The sequence below is a fragment of the Hylobates moloch genome, unplaced genomic scaffold (genome assembly GCF_009828535.3).
Source record: "Hylobates moloch isolate HMO894 unplaced genomic scaffold, HMol_V3 SCAFFOLD_18, whole genome shotgun sequence".
NCBI classification, from domain to species: Eukaryota; Metazoa; Chordata; class Mammalia; order Primates; family Hylobatidae; genus Hylobates; species Hylobates moloch.
This window is the reverse complement of record NW_026652293.1, coordinates 79,243,823-79,266,192: the sequence shown is the minus strand read 5'-3', so window position 1 is coordinate 79,266,192 and position 22,370 is coordinate 79,243,823. Positions and strand designations below refer to the sequence as shown.

The 22,370-nt window shown below is 43.9% G+C and overlaps 2 protein-coding genes across 2 annotated transcripts in view; one reads left to right on the top strand and one right to left on the bottom strand.

Annotated features, from left to right (window-relative positions):
* LOC116457454 (kinesin-like protein KIF28P) overlaps positions 1 to 11,984 on the top strand; it is an 87,657-nt gene extending 75,673 nt beyond the window's left edge. Inside the window, 9 exon segments of the mRNA XM_058430507.1 lie at positions 2,338 to 2,411; positions 2,413 to 2,607; positions 3,961 to 4,095; positions 5,448 to 5,614; positions 5,848 to 5,954; positions 6,202 to 6,328; positions 6,623 to 6,746; positions 6,748 to 6,811; positions 11,136 to 11,984. Coding sequence (XP_058286490.1) covers positions 2,338 to 2,411; positions 2,413 to 2,607; positions 3,961 to 4,095; positions 5,448 to 5,614; positions 5,848 to 5,954; positions 6,202 to 6,328; positions 6,623 to 6,746; positions 6,748 to 6,811; positions 11,136 to 11,288 — 1,146 coding nt within the window. The 3' untranslated portion in view covers positions 11,289 to 11,984.
* Positions 11,985 to 15,620: 3,636 nt separating this feature from the next.
* Positions 15,621 to 22,370, bottom strand: part of SCCPDH (saccharopine dehydrogenase (putative)) — a 33,135-nt gene continuing 26,385 nt past the window's right edge. Inside the window, exons 10-12 of the mRNA XM_032137481.2 lie at positions 19,090 to 19,201; positions 16,941 to 17,022; positions 15,621 to 15,890 (exon numbers count right to left, since the gene is read on the bottom strand). Coding sequence (XP_031993372.2) covers positions 15,785 to 15,890; positions 16,941 to 17,022; positions 19,090 to 19,201 — 300 coding nt within the window. The 3' untranslated portion in view covers positions 15,621 to 15,784. The remainder of the gene's footprint in view (positions 15,891 to 16,940; positions 17,023 to 19,089; positions 19,202 to 22,370) is intronic.

Below are 22,370 nucleotides of genomic sequence, written 5' to 3'. Positions count from 1 at the left end.
CAGCTGTGGGTCCCAGCTAGAAACACAAATGGTACTTTGCGGCTGATCTTGTAGGTGTTTACCTGTCCCCCTGCTGACCGTGTGGACGGTGACTGCTGCTGCGGCTCTCAGGGACGACGCAGTGTTGTGCAGCTGTTGGGAGTCACACATCATAGACAAGCTCACGAGCAGACCACGGCTGTGTGAGGGTTGGGGGGGTTTTTTGACCCGGAAATGCTGCCAGCTTGTGGTTACTTTTCAGCAGTATTCGCCCAACAGCTGCTGGCTCTGGTGAGCAGCACATCCCGCCAGGGAACTCTGAGCCAGGCCTGCAGAGCACACCTGGGAGCGGGCGGGAGTCACATGGGCTTGCAGCCTATCCCGGAACCTCGCCAACCTGTTTCCTCCTCAGGCCAAGGATGACATGCAATCTTAACTGACACCAGGCCTGTGGTCCGATATCCAGAGGTAATGAGGCAGCGAATTCATTTATTATTTAGATTCCCATGATCTTAGTTCCCTAACGTCTTTAAGAAAAACCAGAATAAGCCAGTGCAGTGGCACACGCCTGCAGTCCAGCCACTCAGAGGCTGAAGCAGGAGGCCCACCTGAGCCCAGGAGTTCAAGGCTGCAGTGAGCTGAGACTGGGCCACTGCACTCCAGCCTGGGTGACAGAGCAAGATCACGTCTTAAAAAGAAAAGAAAAACACAAACAGAAAAATCACAATGACTAGAACTCCTGTTGTTCCCTGCTGCCCCAGTTTTTTTTTTTTTTTTTGAGACAGTCTCGCTCTGTCGTCCAGGCTGGAGTGCAGTGGCGCGATCTCGGCTCCCTGCAAGCTCCATCTCCTGGGTTAAAGCGTTCTCCTGCCTCAACCTCCCAAGTAGCTGGGACTACAGGTGCCCGCCACCACGCCCGGCTAATCTTTTGTATTTTTGGTACAGATGGGGTTTCACTGTGTTGGCCAGGCTGGTCTCGATCTCCTGACCTCGTGATCCGCCTGCCTCGGCCTCCCAAAGTGCTGGGACTACAGGCGTGAGCCACCGCGCCCGGCCCCCCACATTCTTATTTAATGGTGGTGCCACCTCTAGGAGAGCACTATGGTTCTTCACTGTGAGGCCAACAGAAAAAGATGCAATCTGTTTTCCGAGTCCTGGGAATGTCCTTTTTATGAAGAGACATCATACATAGAATGACTTATCTGTTGATTTTTGCTTTTGCTTTTCAAGTTGCCCAGAACAGGAGTTGCTACTTTAACCTGATATTTATGGTCTAAAAATGACCTACCTGGAATCCCTCTGGAATCCCTCATCCTGTGGCTTCAGGTTTGTCCCCTTTCCAGAGCCAGTGTTGACAGAGACCCTGTCCTCACCCAGTGAGGAGGAAGACAGCGGCAGGCTGTTGTCCTGGATCTGCTGCGCACTGGGTGTGAACCCCTGAACAAGGAAGGACGCCTACTTGGGTCTCTGCAGAATGGAGCTTAGAATGCCTGCCATGCTGGGCTGGGAAGGCTGTGGGGAGTGTCTCCTGTGTGTGTGGATGTCTGCCCGTGTGCACTCCAATCGTGGTGGGAGAGCCACTTCTCAGCTCTTCTCCAGACTAACTACCCCTGCATCATCTTCCATGGCTGCTGTTAATGAATGACCAGGCTCATTAAATGACACAAACTTACTACCTTATCATCGTTCTACACATGAGAAGTCGAAATTGGGTCTCACTGGGCTAAAAGCAAGGTGTCGACAGGGCTGTACTGCTTTCTGGGCCTGAGGAAGAGAATCTGTTTCCTGCACCTTTCCAGCTTTTAGAGGCCACCTCCCTCCATCTTCAAAGCCACCACATAGCCTCTCTCTGACCCCGCAGGCATTGTCATATCTCTTTCTGAATCTCTCTTCTGCCTCTCTCGGCCACACTGAAGACCCTTGTGATTTCATCGGGGCCACCTCGATACTCCAGGCTAATCTCCGTATTTTAAGGTCAGCTGATGACAAACCTTAATTTCCGTTTGCCATAAAAGTAATATATTCACAGGTTCTGGGGATTAGGACGTGGGCATCTTTGAGGACCATTCTGCACACCATAAGCCCCAAACCTTCATTTCTCCTAAGAGGGTCTGTTTTCTACCCCCTTCATCATCTCCTCTAAGTCATTTCCTAGGCTCAAGCAATGGTGAAGTAACAGGTCCAGGAATGAATACGGTATTCCTGATGTCAGCAAAGCTAGGTTTGGAGAGAGTGGGATGTGGTCATGAGTACCCCAAACCCAGTCAATGGAGGGAGCGTGCTGGGAAAAATCAGAGTGATGAATTGTTAGAGCAGCAGATGAAATCAAATACTGGTGACCTACCTCTGTGTTTCCAGGTGTGGATATGGTCAAAAGCCAAGTTCATCAATAGGAAATTCCTAATGGAGGAACTTTACCAGCACTTTCTAGATGAACGGCCCTGTGGCTCAAGAAGACCACCCTTTCTGGGATCCTGGCGAGGTCGTCCACCTGGGCTCAGCTCACATCCGGCTCCAGTCGCTGGCCTACTGCATGAAGCTGGAGGAGCAAGTGGAGTTTCTGAACTGTGACGGGCTGGAGGAGGCGGTGCTGCGTGTCTGCATAGCACCCTGCTGCCTCACAGGACAGTGAGTGTCTCCCTCTCCCCCCTGCCTACACAGAAAATCCAGAGCAGGCCTGAGTTCTCCTGGCGGAGTGGTCAACTTGGTACCCTGAACAGGTCATTCATAAGACAAATGAAAGAGCTCATTCAGTCACCATTTGGCCTCAACAAATTTGATTTTTGCTATCCCCTGGGGGACCTGAGGAATGAGGAGGACATCTAGCAGAGACAGGTATAGTGGAAGGAGCCTTGGACAAAACCGAAAGAGCTGGGTGGGTTCCAAACAATGGATTCTCAGGAGAGAAGCCAAGTGGGTTGCGGGGCCTCCCCAGCCACACTCCCCTCCTGGCCTTGTGGGCCTGGCATCTGCCGCGTGGGATGCTTTCCCATGCTGAAGGCCCAACCTGCTTCAAGAGCCGGAAGTAGAAGCTGATTTTCCAGCTCAGCCCTTTTCTCGAGGTAGGGACTGTGAAGCCAACCTCACTCTGTGCTGTCACCTGACCCTTCTGTGGGCACAGGCTTCGTTTTGAGCTATCAGCGCTGTCCTAAACATTGCCTCATTACCCTCAACTGTCCTCTCTGGATACTCATCTGTCACAGGCAGTTTTTACAAAAGCAAAAGTCTTTTAGCAATCCTAAGCCGAGAGGCTGGCAGGGGCCTGGTCTGGGTGCCAGGCCCTTACAGGCACTCAGTGCAACCTTTCCATCTTTCTGAAGAAGAAATCAGCTCAAGAAGAGAACCTCAAGGTTCCATGACCAAGAAACCAAGCTGCCCACCAACTCACTGCCTTTACTCCAAGCAGCTCTCTGATCACTTGGCTACCTCGAGCTTCCGGGCTGCCCAGCAAGTTGTATTTCCTGTTGCAAATTAATGAATTTAATTTGAAAGGTTTCAGACTTTGTGAGCCTGGTTGATAGGACAGCAGTCCCTTGTTGGAAAGCTGTCCGAGTCAGTTTTGAGCTTGTAGGCCTGGGGTTCTCTCTAGACTATAAAGAAACAAAGGAAAAGGAAGATGACAACCTGAGAGGCTGCATCTGGGCAGCCACTGGCTTTCCCACTCTGTCCCACTGGGAACCTACCGGAATCTTCAATGCAAGTTTAGCATCCACATCCGTGTGCATCTATCGCATGAGGCTGTTTATCTTCCTTTTTCCTCCAGGCAGGGAGATCCTTGAGAAGGCCTGATCTTACTTTGACGTGCCAGGGTAACGGGCTCTTGTTTAGTGTCTCTTGAATGCATGAATGAACTCTACTGATCCTGTCTTCAGTGAAATTAGCTCTCTCTTAAGGATTCTATTTAACCCCCTTAACATCACAATCTTAACTTGCTTGGACCCAGCCTAACCCGAGGTCAGCGTTCACCTCTTCCGTTTGTAGAACGCATGGCGAGGAGGATGTAGTTACCGACCCTTTGGAGCTACTGAGCAAGAGGATGGACTTTCAGATTCACATTGTCTGGTGCCTTGGCGTCAACTGGATGAAGGAAGATGCAAAGCGGGGCATTCAGATAGGGTACCAGCCTGCACCGCGGAACAGAGCCACACACGCCACCTGCCGTGTGGACCCTGAGGGGGGCAGTCCAGTCTTTCTTCAAGTTTTAAAAATGAGCTTATCACAAAGTTTTCTTAAGTTTCTCTGTTTGACTTTAAGGTGACTATTTCCTCACCTATTTAATAGAGGAAGTTTCTCTGTTTAACTTTAAGATGACTATTTTCCCTCATAGTTTCTCTGTCTAACTTTGAGATGACTATTTCCCATCTATTTATAGAGGGGCCACATGTCCCTCCAGGTCTCTGGCCTGTGGTCAGTGTGTACTGAACTTTTTACGGAACTGAAGCAGAAATTCTAATTATCAGAAAGAATATCCAGTAAAACCATGTTATCTAAGCAAAACAGTTTTTGGGTTTTAGTTGCAAACAAAAGGACTGTATTATGACATGGCAGAAGCACCAGATATGCTTAAACAAATTAGGCTAAAAGGATATTGAAAGATAAGGCAGGCCAGGTGCGGTGGTTCACGCCTGTAATCCCAGCACTTTGGGAGGCTGAGGCTGGCAGATCACTTGAGGTCAGGAGTTCAAGACCAGCCTGCCAACATGGTAAAACCCCGGCTCTACTAAAAGTAGAAAAATTAGCCAGGTGCAGTGGCATACGCCTGTAATCCCAGCTAGTTGGGAGGCTAAGGCAGGAGAATCGCTTGAACCCCAAAGGGAGAGGTTGCAGTGAGCCGAGATCACTCTAGCCTGGGCGACAGAGCGAGACTCCGTCTCAAAATAAGTAAATAAATAAAGATAAGGCAATAAAGGGAGACTTTGAAGAACAAAAACCAAATCACCGCCTCACATGGAAAATTAACCATTTTTGATTATCTAAGTAGAAGGGATTTACTGAAATCCGTTTTGTTTGTTTTTGTTTTTGAGACAGAGTCTTGCTCTGTTGCCCAGGCTGGAGTGCAGTGGAGTGGGGCGATCTCAGCTTACTACAACCTCAGCCTCCTGCGTAGCTGGAACTACAGCCATGCACCACCACACCCACCTAATTTTTGTATTTTTTACAGAGATGGTGTTTTGCCATGTTGCCCAGGCTGGTGTCCAATTCCTGGGCTCAAGCAATCTGCCTGCCTCAGCCTCCCAAAATGCTGACATTACAGGCGTAAGCCATTGTGCCCAGCCTAGGCTTTTAAAAAAATCATTATCTAGTGATGATATCCACGTTGAATAAGATGTTGGAGCTGATAAACATGAGAATCAATCATAGGTCATCTTTTATCTGACACATGGGCTGTAAATCTTTGGCTTATCTGTCCCTTTTCTTTACAAATGTGTCCCTTCTGGTTTTAAATTTATGTTTTATGTTTTTCTCAGGTACAGAATTTATGACCTTCCAAACACTATCTATACCAAACCTGCATGGAAAAGTGTGAATCCACAAATTGAAGAGACTGTCCAATCTGCAGCCTTAACTGCATCTCAGGAGTTTCTGAATTATTTGCAGACAAATGCCCTTATTGTTGACCTATGGAGCCTGCAAGGTACCTTGCTTACTTATGCTTTCATCAGACATGCCATACATTCAGGGCTGTAGAAGGGGTAGAGGAGCGAGGCAGTCCGGGTCCTAACAGCGGTGGGCCAGAGCCATCTCTTCCTCTGGGCCTCTGGGTTCTCATCCAGCAGGGTGGTTATATGCTTTAACAACTCCTCACATGACACTGGAGCTGGGCGACTGGGATGTTTCTTTCTTTGACTGTGTCTCTCCCCACTACAGAAGGCTGCGCTGAGCTGAGCTGCTCCCAGCTGGGCCTCATGGTCACAGGTGAAGGCCACATCCTGATAGACACCAAGAAAATTTCCACTGTGAAGGATACAAGCCAGGTGTGTACATAGGACATTAAAATGGGCATCCCAGGTGACTAGAAAATCTCTGATGACAGCTGCTTGACGTTCCTTCCCCCTTAACAAACGTTTTCTTTATTTACTCCTGTGTACCCTGAGGGGCTTAAACTCTGCCACCAAACACACACTCCCATCCCATTTGATTTTCCCACGGTACAAACATTGCCAGTATCGAAGAATATGCAGATGATACCACAGAAGACGAAACTGGCAGGTTTTCTCGTAGGCAGCATCAAACCAGATACCAGAACTTTATCTGAAGCTGCTCAAGCTAGAGCAGCACCATTAACAGAGCCTGAGAGAGGAGAACGTGCTTCTCAAAGCATCACTTGCGGAAACTGCTTCTGGTCAAGGTGAGAGACTGCTCCAGTCTTGGCTGTGTAGCTTATCCCTAGACTCCTACATTTGGGATGTGTATTTGTCTTTTAAGAAACAAACTTTTAAATGAGTTAATTGGTATCTTGTTTCATAAACAAAAAATGCTGGACATTTCTTCTGCCCTGTGAGATTTCCCCTTTCCCTTGGATGGATCCAAACTGGTGCCTGATAAATGCTCATGTAGTAGAATGCCACCAAAATAAATAAATATAGAGATGCCCAAAGAAAGAGATACATAAGTCCATATTACCTTTTTCTTTCCACCTCAGCCCAGAAGCCTTCCAACACTCTGAAGATCAGCGGGATGACTGCGCAACTGCCATCCGCCAGGGAGATGAGCCAAATGTGCACACAGCAAGCTGGCTCTGACCAAGAGATTGCCAAGGCTCTGAAGGTTCTACCAACGCATGAACACAGCCAGAGGGCAGCTTTGCAGACTCAGACGGTATCAACCTCTTGTACGTAACCGGAATCCTGGGAGCACACAGAATTTCTTTCCATCCAATTTAGACATTTGATGTAACTGTATTTCCTGAGCTTGAAGACGTGTATGCAGAAGCAGAAGAGCAAGGTGAGGAGGCCTTGCTTGACCTGCTCTGTGAGCGCGAATCTACTGCCCTCTCAGGCCGCCATCCGTCTCTGCTCTGACCTTTTTATTTTAGTGCACATCCGGCTGGCTCCACGCAACCATGGTCACTGCACGATTGATGTCCATTCACTTTACAATACAATATACAGACTACCCTGTTTGGTTTATCATTATAAAACCAAATGTAATTCATCATATTAAGAGATTATAAGATAAAATAATTTGATTACTTCAACAGATGCAGAAAAAGATGTGACCAAATTAAACATCCTATGACAATAAAAATTCTTTTTTTTTTTTTTTTTTTTTTTTGAGACAGAGTCTTGCTCTGTCACCCAGGCTGGAGTGCAGTGGCGCAACCTCGGCTCACTGCAAGCTCCGCCTCCCGGGTTCACACCATTCTCCTGCGTCAGCCTCTCCGAGTAGCTGGGACTACAGGCGCCCGCCACCACGCCCAGCTAATTTTTTGTATTTTTAGTAGAGACAGTGTTTCACCGTGGTCTCGATCTCCTGACCTCGTGATCCACCCGCCTCGGCCTCCCAAAGTGCTGGGATTACAAGCGTGAGCCACCGCGCCCGGCCGACAATAAAAATTCTTGGCAAACTAGGAATAAAATGGACATTCCTTAATCTGATAAAGGCAATCTTAACACACAGTGGACACAACGCTTAGTGATGAATGACTGAAAGCTTTTCCTTTCAGGTCGGGAGGTCGGGGACGCCAGCTTTCTTGACCTCTGTCCTTTAGGCTCTAGCCAACGCAGTAAGGCAAGAAATACAAAGTATGATTGGGAAGGAAAGAAAAGTAATTACAATAATAGCACACACTTATGTAACACTAAGTGCTTTACATTTACTGACTCAATTCTCACAGCAGCCCTATGAGGCAGGTACTATTACTGACCTTATTTTACAGTTCATGGAACGTGTCTAAAGACACATCACTCATGTGTGGCAGGGCTGAGGTCCAGACCCTGCCGGTGCTGTTCCCCAGTCTACACTCTCCCACCACACTGCGCTGCCTCTAGTATTATCCCAGATGACCTGCTTGTATAGACAGAAAATCCCCAAGAATTTATAAATGAATTACAAAGTTGCTGGATACAAAAATCAAGATTTAAAAATTAACTGTATTTGAATATAACAGCAGTAAGCAGAAAATTATTTTTAAAATAAAAGACACCATTGATAATTGCATCAAATATATGGAATACTTAGGCCTATAGCTGACATAAAATATGTAAGAGTTCTATGGAGAAAATTTTAAAACTTATTTGAGAGATGTTTAAAAGGATATAGATAGAGAAATTGCCACCACTCCATGGTTTGGAAGATTTGTTATTATACATCTGTCAACTCTCCCCCAAGAATTAGTGTAATTGTAATTCCAATCAAATGTAATAGAACTTAACAAGATAATTCTAAAATTTGCATGGAATTGCAAAAGCAAAAACTAGCCAAGATGAGACCAGACCCAAGCACAAGACAGAAAGACTTGCCCTACCTGATATCAACACTTCATTTTAATGCCTCTGTAACAGAGGCAGTAAGGTGAGGTGTTGGCCCAAAGATAGATAAATAACCAAAGAAAAAGAATAGAAGGCTCAGAAACAGATTTATTCAGGACTACAGACTTGATATACAACCAAGTGGAACTGCAAATAAATGTGGCAAGGATTGACTTTTCAATAAACAGCGCTGGGGAATTAGGAATATGTATGGGGAAAAATGAAACTGGATCCCTATCTAAAACTACCCCAGAAATCAATTTCAGGTGAGAATTAAAGAGCTTAGTGTGGAAGGCACAATCCTAATGCTTTTATTTATTTATTTAAATATTTTAAAAATAGAGATGGGGTCTTGTTATGTTGCCCAGGCTGGTCTCGAACTCCTAGCTTCAAGCAATCCTCCAGCCTCAGCCTCCCAAAGTGCTGGAATTACAGGCATAAGCCACCATGCCCTGCCTCTAATGCTTTCAGAAGATACTTCAGGGGACTGTCTTTATGACCTCATGGTGGAAAAGGATTTCTTATGCATTACACACACACACACACACACACACACACACACACACACACACGCACATCCCTAGCTTTAAAGAGGGAGACTGATAAATTCAGCTAAATTAAAATAGTGAACTTTGGTCCATCAAAAGACACCAAAATGAAAAAGCCAGAAGGAATGGGAAAAGTTCTTTGCAACACATTTAATATATAATGGACTAATATCCAAAATAAATAACTACTACTAACCAAAAAGAAAAATAGACAACCCGATAGGAAAAAAAAATGGTCAAAAGATTTGAACAGGAACTTCACAAAAGAGGAAATTAAAAATGCCAATAAATACATGGTAAAGTGCTTAATTGCATTAATAGTTTGGGAAATACTAATTGATACCACAATGAGATACCATTATTAACCTTCCATACTGGCAAAAATTAAAAAGACTGACAATATCAAGTTTTGGTGAAGATATGAAGTAACAGAAACTGTTGTGTGGCTGAGAGGAGTATAAATTGGTACAACCATTTAAAAATTATTTGGCATTTACTTAAAAGTTGAAAATACTGGAACCTAGAAGCCTGCAATTCAACTTTCCTTCCTTCACAGGTGAACTGGTTCTGCAGAGAATTAAGCCCTAATGCCTTAGGTAGAGGTTCTCAAAGTGTGCCCTATGGCCTAGCAGCTTCAGCAGCATCTAGGAGCTTGTCAGAAATGCAAATTCCAGGGCCCCACCCCAGACCTACTGAATCAGAATCTCTGGGTGTGAGGCCTAGTAACATGTGTTTCAACAAACCCTCTCCGTGATTCTGCCTTCAAGTTTGAGAACCTACTGCACTGAGGCATCTGACCTATGAAATAAGCTAACTCTGTCATACATGTCTAGGATGGCACTAGCTACACACCATTCTTGAAAGAACTGAGAAAACAGTTATTCAAATCACTTCCGTTCTGTGGTTCAGATGAGGGGCCAGCTGAAAAACACTACAGAAATCTTAGTTGATGTGCACTGCTGTTCATAAAACCCTCTTCCATAGTAGCCCCAAACTGGAAGCATCCCTAATATACGTTCACCGAAGACGGGTAAATTTTGGCCCCCTCTGTGCTGTGTTAACACTACATTGCCATGAAAGTGAACAACAGCCACAGGCAACAAGAACAGTCTTCCAATAGTGATGGAAACCAAGTTAGGAAAGATGACATCCAGTATGATTCTATAAACATTCAAAGAGGGCAAAATTTACTGTTTAGGGATATACTCTAGGTGGCAAAACTACTGAGAAAGGCAAGAAAACGGTGACCACACAAGTCAGGCTGGCAGTTGCTTCTGGGACAGGAAGAAGGTGACAGGAGGAGTTCCAGGCAGTGGGCTCTCTAGAGCAGGTGTGTTCACTTTAGGCTTGTCAATACATTTAGGGTACTTTTCCGTTCTACGTATCTCACAATAAAAAAGAATAACTGCTTAAATGAAAGACACCATAAACAAAGGTTCAAATAAACCACAGCCTGGAAAATATATTAGTATTATTTAGCAAGCATTAGTATTCAGAATACAATTACTTTTAAGATTAAAAAAAGATAGTATGTTGGAAAGCACATTAGAAAAAAATCGGCAAAGGATTTGAACAGGCATTTCACTAATACTCAGGGAAACAGAAACTGAATCCCAGTGCCACTCTCTGCCGTTCTCAGTTTCAGCCAGTGTGGTACCATCTCCTCCACCATATCACACTACCTGCTCTCTGCCGTTCTCATTTTCAGCCAGTGCAGTACCATCTCCTCCACCACTTGTCTCCAGGACTCTGCCCCAGGGCATTCCTAGTTCTCAGGGGTACTTGCCTCCACAGTTAGGGGAAGCATCAGCAAAACCCTACCATTGGGAGAGCTCCTACACCCACTGGCTCCTCAAAACTCCTTTAATACTCCTTTGACAGTATTAAAACACTATGTAAGTAACATTCCAATTGAAAATATTTGAATTATCTTGCCAGTTTTCCCTACTGGCAGTAACTTAGGGTCATCCGAAACAAAGCTGCTCCTAGGTGACTTACTGCCTCTGCTAGCAGCTTTCAAAAGCAGTTTTCTATCCCAAAGGGGAACTTAATGGGCACCCCACTCATATATACACAATATTTTTTACTCTGATGACATGAAGTCTATCACTATAATTTTTTTCACTTTTTTTTTTAGGAAGATGATCAAATGCTTCGACCGTTCGTATACCAACGGTCACAGATGTTTAAGGATTTGGGGGATCTACCTGAGTCCAGCTTGTGGAAACTGAAAAATGACGTTGCTCTTATAGTGAAAAAGAAGAGAGAATATTTATTGCATATCAAATAGTGAAGACACATCAACTGAACACTGAAGATATTCAAGCCTCAAGATGTGGAGATGATTTGTGTAGCTAACAAGCTTACCTCATTTCCCACTTACTTTACCTATTTCTTCTACCAGTTTTAAGCAAAACTCTCCTTCCGTGTGATTGTAAATCATCTCTATAAGCTAAAGGCTGCTTGAATGACCCTACGTTCCTGACGCATGCGGGGAACCACACACACTGGGGTCTATTTGAGGTTGGAGGGTGGGAGGAGGGAGAGGGTGAACGATTAGCACTTGGAGTTCTGGGATCAGACTGCCTAGGGTTGAATCCTGGTTAAGTCCATCACTTGTCAACTGCAGGATTTGGGGCCACTGACTTCCCCTCCCTAAGCCTCTCTTTCCTCACTTGTTTTATGGGAAGGATAACAGTATTTACTGCAAATGGTTAATGAACATAAAGCACTTAGAACAGTGCCTGACACATAGACGTGATTGATAAGCATTCACCATTAATATTTTTACCGTAAACCGTTCAAAACTTCAAATGAAGCTCTTCTATCTCTATTTCTTGCTGTCAGACCTACAGACAATGGTTATTTCACGTCTCTCGTTTTGTATCTTTCTCTGAACAAGTCTGAATTCTACCTCCACTTAGTTTCCTCTTCTCATAGGTTTATCTGAAATACTGTTATGTTCAATTTTTTCAGCAGCAGGAGTGCCCATATGATGGGACCTTTTCAGTGTAGGGTCTGCGGTTCAGGGATTATAACTGTTAGTGAAAAAATCTACCAGGAGTTAGTCTATCTTGAAGCCAACCTTGATTCCACAAATTGACTGATGGGTCGTAGTCAAGGATATGATAAAAAGCTCAACACCACGGATCATTAGAGAAATGCAAACCCAAACCACAATGAGCCACCATCTCACACCAGTCAGAATGGCTATTATTAAAAAGTCAAAAAGTAAAAGATGCTAGGCTGGACATGGTGGCTCACGCCTGTAATCCCAGCACTTTGGGAGGCTGAGGCAGGTGGATCACCTGAGGTCAGGAGTTTGAGACCAGCCTGACCAATATGGAGAAACTCCAACTCTACTAAAAATATAAAATTAGCCAGGCGTGGTGGTGCATGCCTGTAATCCCAGCTATTCGGGAGGCTGAGGCAGGAGAATCGCTTGAACCCTGGAGGCAGAGGTTGTGGTGAGCCAAGATCACGCCATTGCACTCCAGCCCAGGCAACAAAAGCAAAACTCCATCTCAAAAAACAAACAAAAAACAGATGCTGGCGAGGTTGCAGAGAAAAAGGAATGCTTACACACTGTTGGTGAAAGTGGAAATTAGTTCAACCGTTGTGGAAAACAGTGTGGTTCTTCCTCAAAGACTGAAAAACAAATACCTTCTGACCCAGCAGCCCCATTACTGGGTAGATACCCAAAGGAATATAACTTGTTCTGTTATAAAGACACACGTGTATGTTCATTGCAGCACTATTCACAATGGCAAAGACATGGAATCAACCTAAAAGTCCATCAATAGTAGACTGGATAAAGAAGATGTGGTAGATATACACCATGGAATGCCACGTAGCCATAAAAAGAATGAGATCATGTCCTTCGCAGGAACATGGATGGTGCCGGAGGTCATTATCGTCAGCAAACTAATGCAAGAACAGAAAACCAAATACCACATGTTCTCACCTGTAAGTGGGAGCTGAGTGATGCGAACACATGGACACACACAGGAGAACCCCACACACCGGGGCCTCTCAGAGGGTGGAGAGTGGGTGGAAGGAGAGGGTCAGGAAAACTAACCAATGGGTACTAGGCTTAATACCTGGGTGACAAAATAATCTGTACGACAAACCCCCATGTCACTTTACCTATATAACAAACCTGCACATACACCCTGGAACTTAAAAAGTTAAAAAAAAAAAAAAAAGAAACCTTTGTGGCCAAAGACAGACTATTACTTCTTCTTCTTCTTCTTCTTCTTCTTTTTTTTTTTTTTTGAGACGGAGTCTTGTTCTGTCACCCAGGCTGGAGTGCAGTGGCGTGATCTCAGCACACTGCAACCTCTACCTTCTGGGTTCAAGCAATTATCCTGCCTCAGCCTCCTTGAGTAGCTGGGATTACAAGGCACCTGCCACCAGGCCCAGCTAATTTTTGTATTTTTAGTAGAGACGAGGTTTCACCATGTTGGCCAGGCTGGTCTCAAACTCCTGACTTCAAGTGATCCACCCGCCTCGGCCTCCCAAAGTCCTAGGATTACAGGTATGAGCCACCGTGCCCAGCCCAAAGACAGACTTCTAATAACAACAGTAGTGATAATGCTGAAACTTAGTAAGTGCTTACACCATGTGCCAGGCACTAATCCAAGTGCTAAACATGTTAGCTCATTTAATTCTCACAATAATTCGATGAGGTTGAGTAACGTGCCCAGCCCACTGTAAGCACGGAGGCTGATGCCAGAGCCTGCATTCCTAACCGTGATGGCCTGCTACCTGACGGTGCAGGACTGTCCCTGGGAGTCCTGGCTGATATGCAGAAAAAATCAGGAAGGAGAAAATAAGCGGTGACAACCTCAATCCTTGCTCCCTAAAATATGAAGTTAAGGAAGGTCAAATAGGATGACGCCGAAGCTGCACTGGCAGGAGGGGCCGTCAATGGCTCCAAAAGGGAAGCTCTAGAAAGACAAGGGAATCTGGGCTAGTGATTTCAGCTGAAGAGCAGGGTCCGGGGATTCGTAAGGGAGGCATGGGTATTGCTTGCAGCTCAGGTCCTGACCACATACACAAGTGAACTAAAAACACTGCTGTAACCCTGGAGCCCAAGTGTGGAGCACCTCGTGGTGACAGCCAGGACAGGGCCAGCAAAGGCATCACAGAATCCTGGGAAGACTCACTGGGTCAGTGAGACCCAGTAACAGCAGAGGCTAGGCAGACTCCAGTCCTCTCGGCCTGGCCACTGGGAGCAGGAATGGCTTCTGTCTCTTGAACTGAGCCTCAACGTTTTGGACAATTAGCAGTCTACTCGCCTGAGGTGAGTCATATATGGGAGCAGGCAGAACCTTGGGGGATTAAAAGGAAAATCAGGATGAGACACACATGTACCTCAAGCCAGAGAACGGGGTCACACTGCTACCTTCAGAATCAGAGTCAAAGCTCGAGCATACATTGCAAAGCTAGAAACAGGGACAGGATATGTAGCTTCACCCAGCGGTTCCCAAATGCATATCAAAAACACAGAGGCTCCGACCTCCTGAACGCAAGTTGCTGGAGGCACTGAGGAACCTGTTACTGTTTTGTGATTCAGATGTGCAGCTAGTCGTGGGCTCTATTGCTCCTGTACTGCTTTCTAATTTCAGAGCTGATAAAACCTTTCCTAAGGTCCCACAAGTTAGGGCACAGCTGAGGATCTGTATCTTGTGATGACCAGGCCAGGACAGAGAAAGGAGAGTTGGGGGGGGGGGGGCAATACTACCACCAAGAACCCCCTCTTCGAGTTAGATAACCCCCCTTCTTCTTACAGGCCTCTTCGAGTTAGATACCCCCCCGCCTTCTTCTTACAGGCAGACAGAAGGGTCTCCCAACACGAATAATATTCCTAAATATTTTGTGTTCCTCACTTTTTAGCAGAAATTCCATAGAGGAGTGGCTGTCTTGTTTAGGTAACGAACAACATGATTGCTATGTATATATGTGTTTATTATATGCTTACTACAAAAGAAAAAGTCTTTTGCCTTATTTTAGAGCTTCCATGTAAAACCTAGTTAAAATACAAAAAGTAAATTAGAGAAAAATTCTGCTTAGATAGTGAAAATTGATAGCAACTTATAAGCTGTATCCTTAAACCTAGTCACAGATATAGAATTAGGTAAAGATAAAATGATAAGCCCACTTATTGGCAAGAAACAGGTTAGGCCACTTCAGCGCATGTTTCTACCACTATACAAATACACAGGCAGGTCCAAACACTAAACCACCATTCGACTGACAACCTTTTATTTTTCAACTTAAGTAACAGTCCAAAATCAGTGTAGACTGGTGAAAAACTAGGCAAAAATAGCAAAAAGTGCAGTTTAATTTAGCAAAGGCTCAAGACAGTATGTGGAGAAGCTCACTGGAAGGTGAGATTTCCTTCCTACTGCGGCGAGGCAAGCTGCAGTTACTGCCCGACGCTAACGCTGGTGTGCACACCCTCGATGAGCAATGCTGCTGCAACGCAGACTGGGACACTGCCTCCCCCATTAGACCTGCCAGCTCATTCGTGAAAATCTACCAGGAACACATCAATGAAAAAAATATGTCAAATATGAGTTCTCTCTTATAAGCAATAAAATCACAAAATCAACTGAGATTTGAAATTTAGGGTAAGCTAGGACAATTTCCTGCTTTTTAATATATAGATATTTTAGATTTGACAATCATTTCCACATACATTCAGACAGGCTTACAGAAGAATTTCAAATAGAGAAGCTGTTAATTCGCGCACGTTATGACTTCAGTTAATTCTTCCAGTGTTTAGACTTCAGAGCTGCTAATAACACTAAACTCAATACCGTGTTTGTTGAGTCTGTCAATCAACTTTGTTTTGGAAAAAGCTGCTCCAGGTGTGAAGACCCCGCCCCTATAAAACAACAACAAGAGAAAACAGTGCACTCAGCTCCTCTCCAGTCTCCTATTTCACAGGCCTCATTATCAAATTGCTACAGAACCCCTGAAAACCCAAGTCTTCATGGTAATCACGGCTACCTTTGATTCCTTCCTAAAATCAGCCAAATGAGCGAGTAGCTATTAGTCAGGAGAAACTTGCCCCACAGCCAACCCTATCTAGACTGGCTTCGTTCCTGGTGACGCTGCCTCCATTCTGTGCATGTGTTCAGTGGGTGCACTGTGCGCCATCACCCAGAAGAACCGCTGCTGTTTACAAGGACGGTCCTCAGACTCAGGGGGATTAAAGAAAGACCCGAATGGAATAAATTTAGGTAGTCAATTATTATTAAAGTGTAAACAGAACTTAAATTGGATGAAAAAGAAGTGTTTAAAAATATAATAGCTGACATTCATAAATGCTAAATATTTTCAAGGGGGACCTAAGTATTTGAAAAAATTTAATTAGGTTTTACTACATACAAATTTTATTAATCTTGTTTTAGGTCATGCCTGGTTTACTTCTCAGGAGCAGGCCTATGCTCATTTGAAAAGCTGGCCTAGTTTTCGGGTGACAGCTAAATGCTCCAGTAAGACAGTACGTCTGATAATCATCCAGCCAGGATCCCATGGTTCCATTTATGCTGGTGTCAGTCAGGGTTACCACTGCCAGCTGGGTAGAGTTCGGCACTGACGGAGGCTCCTAATAATACTACTTAACAACAGGGACCGTTTTTGAGTGGCTGACTCTGGACTTGAGCTATCTTTATCAAGAGCTGAAGTTAACTTATGGCTCCCCAGCTTTTCTGTCACCTCTCATTCACCTCCACAGGTGTTCCTCCGAGACCAGCTCTGGGCAGGTACGAAGCTGTCCTTCTCACGGTTTTTATTTACCTATATTTCTGAAGCAAAGGAACTGAACTATAAATGCTTACATGCAAACCCAAAGCCTGAAAATCAAATCAAAATAAGCTAAAATATAACACAGATAAAAAATATCTTCTAATTGTAAGAAAACCAAACTCACGCCTTAGGCAGATCGGAAACATCGTTTAGAAGAGTCACGGCTGCCTGAACCATAGCTCTGGGGGTAGCCACATAGCCAGCCTCTGCAGAAAACAGTTGATCAAGGAAAAAGAAAGCATTCGTGAAGTATCCATTCAACAACATCAAAAATCCAATGGTAGATTTTATATCTAACTCTAAGTGTGCAGATTTTTTTTCAATAGATATCTGGTCACTTAACAAAAATAACATATCGAAAGTATTAAGTGTTACGAACTGTAGTAAGTACTTTAGATCTATTAAACTCATTTAATTTTCATAACAATTATTTAAGATCAATATTACTTTTATCCCATAGAGAGAGAGGTTAAATGACTTGCCCAAACTAACAGGTAGCGATTGAGCCAGAATCACACCCAGGCAGCTGGTTCCAGAGCCCACACTCCCACCCACTGCCCCGCATGCTTCTTGACAATCATTGAAGCCAATAATCCTAGGTTTGTTGTTTCTCTGTTAGTACACCGAGCCGATCCCTATCTGTATTCACACACTTCACATAAAAACAACAAAAAAACCCTCTCAATTTTTTCTTAAAGAAAAACGACTAAACATGAGTAAGTTAAAATACTGTTCATAAACAAATGGAACATTAGCATTTGTAATCCTGTCAAATAATGAAAATACAGTCAACTAAATTAAAATAATGTTCATAAACAAATGGAACATTAGCATTTGTAATCCTCTCAAATAATGAAAATACAGTCAACTTACCTTAAAAAGTCAGGTGGGAATTTGAGAAAAGGGCAAGATGGAAACATACGATCATCTGGCTTGATTAAAATCCCCCGTGGGCCAGGCATGGCAGTTCATGCCCGTAACCCCAACCCTTTAGAAGGCTGAGGCAGGAGGACTGCCTGAGCGCAGCCTAGGCACCATAGTGAGACCCTGTCTCAATAAAAAATAATAGTCTGTGACCTATCAGGGCTGACAGTAATTATACCACAGTTCACGAGTGGACCTGTCTGTCTCTGACAGTAATTATACCACAGCTCACGAGTGGACCTGTCTGTCTCTGACAGTAATCATACCACAGTTCACAAGTGGACCTGTCTGTCTCTGACAGTAATTATACCACAGTTCACAAGTGGACCTGTCTGTCTCTGACAGTAATTATACCACAGTTCACGAGTGGACCTGTCTGTCTCTAAGAGTAATTATACCACAGCTCACGAGTGGACCTGTCTGTCTCTGACAGTAATTATACCACAGTTCACGAGTGGACCTGTCTGTCTCTGACAGTAATTATACCACAGTTCACGAGTGGACCTGTCTGTCTCTAAGAGTAATTATACCACAGCTCACGAGTGGCATTCAGATGGACCTGTTCTCTAAAAGTAATTATACCACATTCACATGGACCTGTCTTTCTGACAGTAATATACCACATTCACAACAGTAATTATACCATAGTTCACGAGTGGACCTGTCTGTCTCTAAGAGTAATTATACCACAGTTCACGAGTGGACCTGTCTGTCTCTGACAGTAATTATACCACAGTTCACGAGTGGACCTGTCTGTCTCTGACAGTAATTATACCACAGTTCACGAGTGGACCTGTCTGTCTCTGACAGTAATTATACCACAGTTCACGAGTGGACCTGTCTGTCTCTGCATAGTTCTCTAAAATGTGTAGCAAAAGTTCTTGAACGTTTTTGGGCAACATTCTTTTAACAACCTATCAGAAGCCATTCCCTTCCCTTGAAGAGTGCATGTGTGCATACACATTTTACAAACAATGTCAGGGTGTTCAGAGACTCTAAAGAAGTCCTAGATCACAGATTTGACTGATGTTATAATTACACTGCTTGCATATGAGACTCAAACAGGTAAATATTAACCAATCCCTTTTCCTATTAATAATAATTAAAATTTGCCATTCTGAATTACTGAATCATACTCCAAAAAAAGCCAGAGGGAAGGATGCACTAATAAAATTGGATTATATCAATAATTTCAATCTTCCTTTGACAGAATAATTTTAAGTTACTTAATTTGTACAAATGTATTTCTAAAACAATAAAGCTTTAAAAAGAATATATTGTAATGGCATTCTACTTTATAGCTTAAGAGTATAAAATTCCCAAGCATTCTTAAGTGATATGTGAAATACCTGGTCCTTTCACCTGAGTACAAATTTTGATATTTGGTTTGCTCTTATCAGTGCCAATGCCTTGACCGTATCCTTGACCAAAGAATGTCAACGTGAATGAGGCAGCATCAATCTGTGAAGGAGAAAGCAAAGGGTGCATTTCATAAATACGTCATTTCCTCCTGGAACATAGTAAAACTGACTATTCTATTTCAAGTGAGACATTTTCAATAGATGAAAACATTATTTTATCTGCCAGAATATCCTGTCATTATTCAAGCATGGAGTGAAAATTAATTCTTTGAAGCTGTAAGTTTTGAAGACTGGTGTGATGTTGGGGGGAAGGGGAGTGGTAAGAAATAGGGAGGAAATAAAGATGAACTGGAGATAGTTTTTATTGGGGGGCAGAATATAGAAATCTGGTTTTAGACACCTATTTGAGGTGACAAGACAAAAACAGCCAGCAAGTAATGGACATGTGGGCCTGGGGTACAGGTATATAATTGTTCCACTTAAAGATGTAAAAATTTGACTCAAAAAATTAAGTTCTAGAGGACTTATTCTAGCATCTTTCACAATCACTAAATTTAGGAATGAAGTGATAAATCAACACATTTTTATTAAGTATCAACTAAGGGTCAGATACCATGTGAGGCCCTGAGACATAAATATATGATCACTGCCTTTGCTGGAGCTTACGGTTTAGTAGGAGGGAAGGGGGAGAGAGAGATAAACAGATTAAATAACAATGAGAAACGAACTAAAACATACAGGAATAGCTCAGAGGAGGGAGTTATTAATCTACCGGGGCAGAGGGCAATGGTTCTAAACTGTATATATACACACACGCAAACACATTTTAATGGTTTTTTTAAAACCCCAAAAGTAGATGGACTCCAGAAAGCAGAACCCATTATTTAAAGGGAAGGAGGGATGCAGTAGCATAGCCTTTCCAGAACATGCAATTCAAGAGGTACAGACAAGGTCAGATACACATGCCACACTTGTCCCCTCTCCTGCTATGGCGCCCACACTAATGGGTTCTAATCCTCTCAGGCTACACACACTATCCAACCCAGCATAGTCTCTGGGTGGCTACTACGAATTAAACAAAGTTGGATGAAGAATGAAACCCATGTGCTATCCAGAACTAGATCATGAAGGCCTCACATCTCTGAAGATGGACTTCCGGCCAGTTGTGCTCCAGGGGTGGGTACCAAAACCACTCAAATCTGGAACCTTCCTCCTTCCTCCACAGTAGTGATTCTCAACCCTGGCAGCACATTAGCATCACTGGGCAGATTTAGAAAGCCCCAGTGCCCAGGCTGCATTCCAGACCAACTGAACCAGAGTCTCTGGTCATCTGTGCTGGGTTCTCTTCCAAAGTTGGGAACCACTGCTCTATGCTTTCAGGCCCCACTCCAGACCTACCGAATCAGAATGTCCAGAAGCAGGATGAGGGCACGTGTCGGTGAAAAAAGCTCCCTAAGTGATTCTTTTTTTTTTTTTGGAGAACGAGTCTCGCTCTGTCACCCAGGCTGGAGTGCAGTGGTGTGATCTCAGCTCACTGCAAGCTCCACCTCCTGAGTTCACGCAATTCTCCTGCCTCAGCCTCCTGAGTAGCTGGGACTACAGGCATGCACCACCACGTCCAGCTAATTTCTGTATTTTTAGTAGAGATGAGGTTTCACCGTGTTGGCCAGGCTGGTCCTGAACTCCTGACCTCAAGTGATCTGCCCGCCTCAGCCTCCCAAAGTGCTGGGATTATAGGTGTGAGCCACTGCGCCCGGCCATGATTCTGATATATGAAATCTCAGTTAAGAATCACTGCCGAAGCAGTGGGTCAGGAACAGTTTATAAAGAAGGCAATGACGAGGTCAGATTTTCTGTCTTAGAAAGATCTCTTGGACAGCAGTGGGAAGACAGATTAGAAAGAAACCATAGGAAGGCTATGAAAAGTTCAAGCAAGAGACGGAAGCCTGCACTACCATCAGTTCTAGTCCTCTATATTTTCTGGATATGAATCTTCTGTCAAATATGTGATTTGAAAATATTTACTCCAAAGAAGACATACAAATGGCCAATAATTGCAAATGAAAAGATGTTCAACACTAATAATCATCAGGTAAATGCAAATCAAAAATACAATGAGACACCACCTCACGGCCATTACAGAAAATAACAGATGTCAGTGAGGATGCGGAGAAACTGGAACTCTTGTATACTGCTGGTGGGAAGGTAAAACGGTGCAGCAGCTCTGCACAACAGTTTAGTGGTTCCTCAAGAAGTTAAATATATAATTTACATACAGTCTAGCATTCCATTTCTGAGTATATGCCCAAAAGAATTTAAAGCAGAGTCTTGAAGAGGTATCTGTACACCCATGTTTGCAGCAGCATAACTGGCAATAGCCAAAAGCTGGAGGCAACCCATGTGTTCAGTGATGAATGAATGTATACACAAAATGTGATCCAGACAGGCAACAGACAATCGTTCACCCTTAAAAAGGAAAGAAATTCGAACATATGCTACAATATGGATGAACCTTGAAGACCTTATGCTAAGTGAAATAAGCCAGTCACAAAAAGACAAAGACTGATTCTATTTACATGAGGCACTTGGAGTCATCAAATTCATAGACAGAAAGTGGACTGTGGTTGCCAGGGGCTGGGGGAAGGTGGAAATGAGGAGTTACTATTTAATGGGTGTAGAGTTTCAGTTCTGCAAGATGAAAAGTGTTCTGGACATGGATGGTGGTGATGGCCGCACAAAAATTGAATGTACTTAATACCACTCAACATTTTTAAATGGTTAAGATGGTAAATTTTATGTTTTGTGTATTTTACCACAATAAGAAGAAAAAAGAGGCCAGAAGCGGTGGCTCACGCCTGTAATCCCAGCACTTTGGGAGGCTGAGGCGGGTGGATGACGAGGTCAGGAGTTCAAGACCAGCTTGGCCAACATGGTGAAACCATGTCTCTACTAAAAATACTAAAAAATTAGCCGGGTGTGGTGGCGCATTCCTGCACAGTGCCTACATTAAGTGCACAGGCGTGGGGATTAGCCTTGTACAAGGGAATATATCATCCAGAGAGGAGGAAAGAAGGTCAGGATGGGAGCAATGATGATAGGTCTGAGGGTAGGAATTTGAGGGGATACAAAACAGTGCTCTCACTTCTTTTAGTGAGGTAGGAGTTGGCATAATTTGCAGATAGGGAAGACGTGCTCTCACTTCTTTTAGTGAGGTAGGAGTTGGCATAATTTGCAGATAGGGAAGACAGCTGCAGTTGGGTAGATTTTGA